This window comes from Canis aureus, chromosome 21 (assembly GCF_053574225.1).
Source record: "Canis aureus isolate CA01 chromosome 21, VMU_Caureus_v.1.0, whole genome shotgun sequence".
NCBI lineage: Eukaryota > Metazoa > Chordata > Mammalia > Carnivora > Canidae > Canis > Canis aureus.
Window position 1 is genome coordinate 15,075,389 of NC_135631.1, and position 3,115 is coordinate 15,078,503.

Sequence of the window (3,115 nt, forward strand, 5' to 3'; positions counted from 1 at the left end):
TCCATTTGGGTTAGTTTCTGAATGAATAGAGAGATCTGGGAGAGGCTGGGACTTCTGCAGATTTACAAAGATTCATAGGGATTAAAGGAAGTTGGAGGAACTTGGAACATGGAACAAAATAAGGAATTCAGAGGTCAGCCCAATGATCTCCCCAAGATGTTACTTCTTTTCTTCTTTTGCAGATTAAGGTCTTATCAAGTTCACCTTACCTATAGACACTACTATGGCGATGAACAGCAGTGTGAATGAATTCATTCTGTTTGGCTTGACACAGGATCCAAGAAAACAGAAAGCAATATTTGGGGTCTTCTTGATGTTTTACCTTGCCATACTGTTGGGAAACTTTCTCATTGTAGTGACTATTAAAAGAAGCAGGACCCTTGGGAGTCCCATGTACTTCTTCCTATTTTACCTGTCCTTTGCTGATGCCTGCTTCTCTACAACCACAGCTCCCAGGTTGATTGTAGATGCCATTTCTCAGCAGAAGACCATTTCCTACAACGAGTGCATGACTCAGGTGTTTTCAGCCCATTTCTTTGGATGCATGGAAATCTTCGTGCTGATCCTGATGGCTTTTGATCGCTATGTAGCCATTTGTAAGCCCTTGCGATACACAACCATCATGAACAGACATGCCTGCAGTGTGCTGGTGATTCTGGGTTGGGTGGGATCCTGTATCCACTCTTCGGCACAAATTGTCCTGGCTTTGAGATTGCCTTTCTGTGGTCCCAATGTGATTGATCACTATTTCTGTGACTTGCAGCCCTTGCTGAAACTTGCTTGCATGGACACTTATGTAATAAATTTGCTAGTTGTTACTAACAGTGGAGCCATATGCATGGTGAGTTTCATAATTCTGCTTATCTCCTATATTACCATATTGTACTCTCTGAGAAACTACAGTGCAGAAGGAAGGCGAAAAGCCCTTTCGACCTGCACCTCCCATTTTATTGTGGTTGTCCTATTTTTTGGCCCATGTATATTCATATATACACGCCCAGCAACCACATTTCCAGTAGACAAGGTGGTGGCTGTGTTTTATACCATTGGGACACCCTTGCTCAACCCTCTGATCTACACACTGAGAAATGCGGAAGTGAAAATTGCCATGAAAATGTTATGGTGTAGCAAAGTATGACTTCTCTTGATACATGGTAATCAGGGATCCTTATGTATATTAACTTAACAGCTTGGTTTTCCTTCATGGACAGGAAAGATAAAATATTTCTCTTTGGGGAATACGATCAATTAGTAATTTTTAATCATGCTTTTTGTATATTTAATTGTGTTAAATTAATAAATATTAATAAGTGTATAGACTCTATATTCTGAGAGGATTGCATTAAAATAGGATTACTTATAGTCCAAAGCACTTTGAAAAACCTATCATAGACCTTAGTTGAATGGTATTCACATCTGGGTCATATTCACATGAAAATTTAGCTTCCTGATTCAATTTGCTTTCAGAAGGTAATGCACTAACTAGTGAGAGAATGATTGTGTGTGTGAGCACACACAAATTCTGTGTCTAGGTTTTATTCTAGATGTAATGAATGTGGTCAAGGTGCTAATCCATATGTAACTGGAACTTAATGTAGGGGGCTGTCTTGACAACCTGGCATTTGGAGAAGGCGTTCTAAGAGAATTCTGCTCTGGAATCTGTGCCTGAACTTGTCTCACTGGGGATTCTACATGGAGGAACCCTCAACCTCTAATAAAAGCTTAAATATTGGTGAAAACCTGTACTGTTACTGGAGAATTTCTCAAAGTTTTTTGAATGGTGAGAGAAGGAGAATCTTGTACTTGGCAGTGATGGGTGGTCTCAGCCACTCAGCTGCCCTTTGGCAGGTCCTTCCCATCACTCTTCACAAGGCAGAAAGAAGAGTCAGTGAAGGGATTTTGCAGAAGGAATGTGCAGAAAGAAATACACAGAAGGGAGGATAAAGGGGAGAAGGGAGGCAAGGTGAAAAGCAAGAAAAGGCCAAAGGAAAGTGGGAACTTTGTTCAAGTTGGAGAGCAGAAGCTTTGTCTTTCTTACATTTTGAGAATCAATTCTGGAGGTATGGATATTTGTAGGAAAAAGAAGTGAAGTCTCAGTATGTCTACATCTTGACTTAATGTAGCTTACCTCCCTTGACTGCCATATTTGTTTGCTTGGGTGTCAGAAAAAAGCTTTATTTGGTCCTAATATGTCCAAAAAATCAAAATTCAGATTATTTGGGAGCACCCAGTATTGGAAAGTCTGTTTTAGCTCATTTCAATTTTTGTCTTTTGTTTTTATACGAGAATGTTCTAAAATCATATTTTCACTTTTGAAGATAACCCAACTAATATTTATAATAAACACCTGCCACCACCACTGCCACATCAGTGTCTATAAGCAAGCACTGCCATGTGATGCTCTTTCAGTATCTGAGTTTATAATACCCAACAAATTGGCACCCGGAAGTATTACTTTAATTGATATGGGCTAATGAGGTAGGAATACAATGAACTTTATAAGTATGTGAAAAGTTTCTGCCAACGGAACACAATATTATCCTATCCCATGAAAGGTGCTCAGTATTCTTACATAGGAAGTGTGGTGGATTAAATACTTAAGACCCAATGAGGACATTTATCAGAGAACAAATGAGGATATTAGAGAAATTTTTCTTTGCATTCACAGAAAAGATACATTTTCATGAACAAATTGGTATAATTAAACCGTATCTGCCAATAGGGAAGATTTCAAAGAGAATTGGGTGGGGATTGATATCATTGAGGAAGTAGTCATGAGGAAAGGGGACAAGGAATCACTCCAAGCATTAGAAGGAGAGAAAAGAAATGAGGTTTGAAATCAAACCTTGAGTGTTCAGGGAGAAAAAAGAGAAAATCAATTCATTAAAGATCCAAGAGAGCTCTTAGAAAACCGTTTTATGATGTCAGGGGTGAGGGGAGCCATTTGCAGTTCTCTTCACCTCTACAAAGGGTTGGAAGCTTCTTGGTCAGCCTGAACCTGTCCTAGCACTCGCCTGATCTGTCTCCTTACCCTAAGGGGGCCCAGGAATATGTTGCTAGTCATCCAAAACTGAAAACGATGTTTCCTCTATTTTGTGCAGCTTCTAGTTACTTT

General features: G+C 39.5%; 1 protein-coding gene across 1 annotated transcript; it reads left to right on the plus strand.

The window, feature by feature from the left end:
* Positions 1–223: 223 nt before the first annotated feature.
* On the plus strand, positions 224–1,185 carry LOC144293265 (olfactory receptor 4C11-like). The gene has a single exon (XM_077864352.1). It carries the CDS (start codon positions 224–226, stop codon positions 1,136–1,138), a length of 915 nt encoding a protein of 304 aa, XP_077720478.1. The 3' UTR covers positions 1,139–1,185.
* Positions 1,186–3,115: the final 1,930 nt, after the last annotated feature.